Here is a 1,241-nt window from a genome sequence, read left to right as displayed (position 1 = left end):
ACGATCTAGCCAGCTTTCTATCCACCTTACAGTCCATTCATCCAGCCCATACTTCTTTAACTTGGCAGCAAGAATACTGGGTTCCCGGTGGGGGCTGGTATCAGGGGGTTCCCGGTGGGGGGCAGGTGAGGGGCGGGGGCTGGTATCAGGGGGTTCCCGGTGGGGGCTGGTATCGGGGGGTTCCTGGTGGGGCGGCAGGTGGGGGGCGGGGGCTGGTGTTGGGGGGTTCCCGGTGGGGGGCGGGGGCTGGCATCGGGGGTGGTTTGAGGTCACCCTCCCCCACTCATGTCTCCCCCCCAGGAAGTGGAGGACACGACCCCAAGCCGCTGCTCCACCAGCTTCAAGGTTCTCGTTGTCTCGGGCCGGTTCCGGGGGAAGCCCCTGCTCCAGCGACACCGGTGAGCCGGGACCCCCCCTGCCCCCCCCACCGGGACCCCCAATTCCCGGAGTTCCGGCTCCCCGTGGGGCTGGGGGAGCTCTGGGGCGTGACCCCCCCACCCCTGACCCCAGGGGGCTCCTGTGGCTCCAGCACTGACCCCCCCTCCCCACAGGCTGGTGAACGAGCTGCTGGCCGAGGAGCTGAAGCACATTCACGCCTTCGAGCAGCGCACACTGACCCCCGAGCAGTGGGAGAAGGAGCGGGGGGGCCTGCAGTGAGCCCCCCCGGAGCAGGACGCAGGTGGGACCCCCGCTCCCCACGGAGCTGAGCCATCGGCTGGAATAAAGGATTATGGGCAACGAAATAGTGTCTGACTGGTGCCCCTCAGTCCCGACCCCCAGCCCTGCCAGTGCCCCTCACTCCCGACCCGCGGCCCCTGCCCCCCCCAGCCCTGTCGGTGCCCCTCACTCCCGACCTGCAGCCACCCACCAGCCCAGCCCTGCCGGTGCCCCTCACTCCCGATCTGCAGCCCCCTGCCCCCCCACCCAGCTCTGCCAGTGCCCCTCACTCCCGACCCGCGGCCCCTGGATCCCCCAGTTCTGCCGGTGCCCCAACCCACAGCTGTACCCCTTAGTCCCAGCCGGGGGGGAGATCTCAGGTTATGAATTGTGAGGGGGCAGTTGAACCATTTGTGGCTTTAACAATCCCTTGGTTCGATGCATCCTGCAAAGCTGCCATCAGTAGCCTTCAGAGTCAACACACGTCCCTGCTTTGTCCAAGCCTCAGGGATGTGACGCGTGGGGGCATCCTCCGTTTCCCCTGAGATCTGAACACCCGTCTCCCCCTCTCCACCACGGGGGGG

The 1,241-nt window shown here is 67.3% G+C and overlaps 1 protein-coding gene across 1 annotated transcript; it reads left to right on the top strand.

Moving 5' to 3' along the window:
- Positions 1-300: 300 nt before the first annotated feature.
- BOLA2B (bolA family member 2B) lies at positions 301-743 on the top strand (the record flags this gene model as incomplete). The annotated part of the gene is made up of 2 exons (XM_026661906.1): positions 301-398; positions 552-743. Coding segments are annotated over 2 exons (204 nt in total), but the record flags the coding sequence as incomplete, so codon positions are not given.
- Positions 744-1,241: the final 498 nt, after the last annotated feature.

Source organism: Terrapene carolina, unplaced genomic scaffold (genome assembly GCF_002925995.2).
Source record: "Terrapene carolina triunguis isolate 2854851 unplaced genomic scaffold, T_m_triunguis-2.0 Scaffold19315, whole genome shotgun sequence".
Taxonomy (NCBI): Eukaryota; Metazoa; Chordata; order Testudines; family Emydidae; genus Terrapene; species Terrapene triunguis.
The sequence above is the reverse complement of the archived record's forward strand: the minus strand, read 5'-3'. Positions and strand labels throughout refer to the sequence as shown.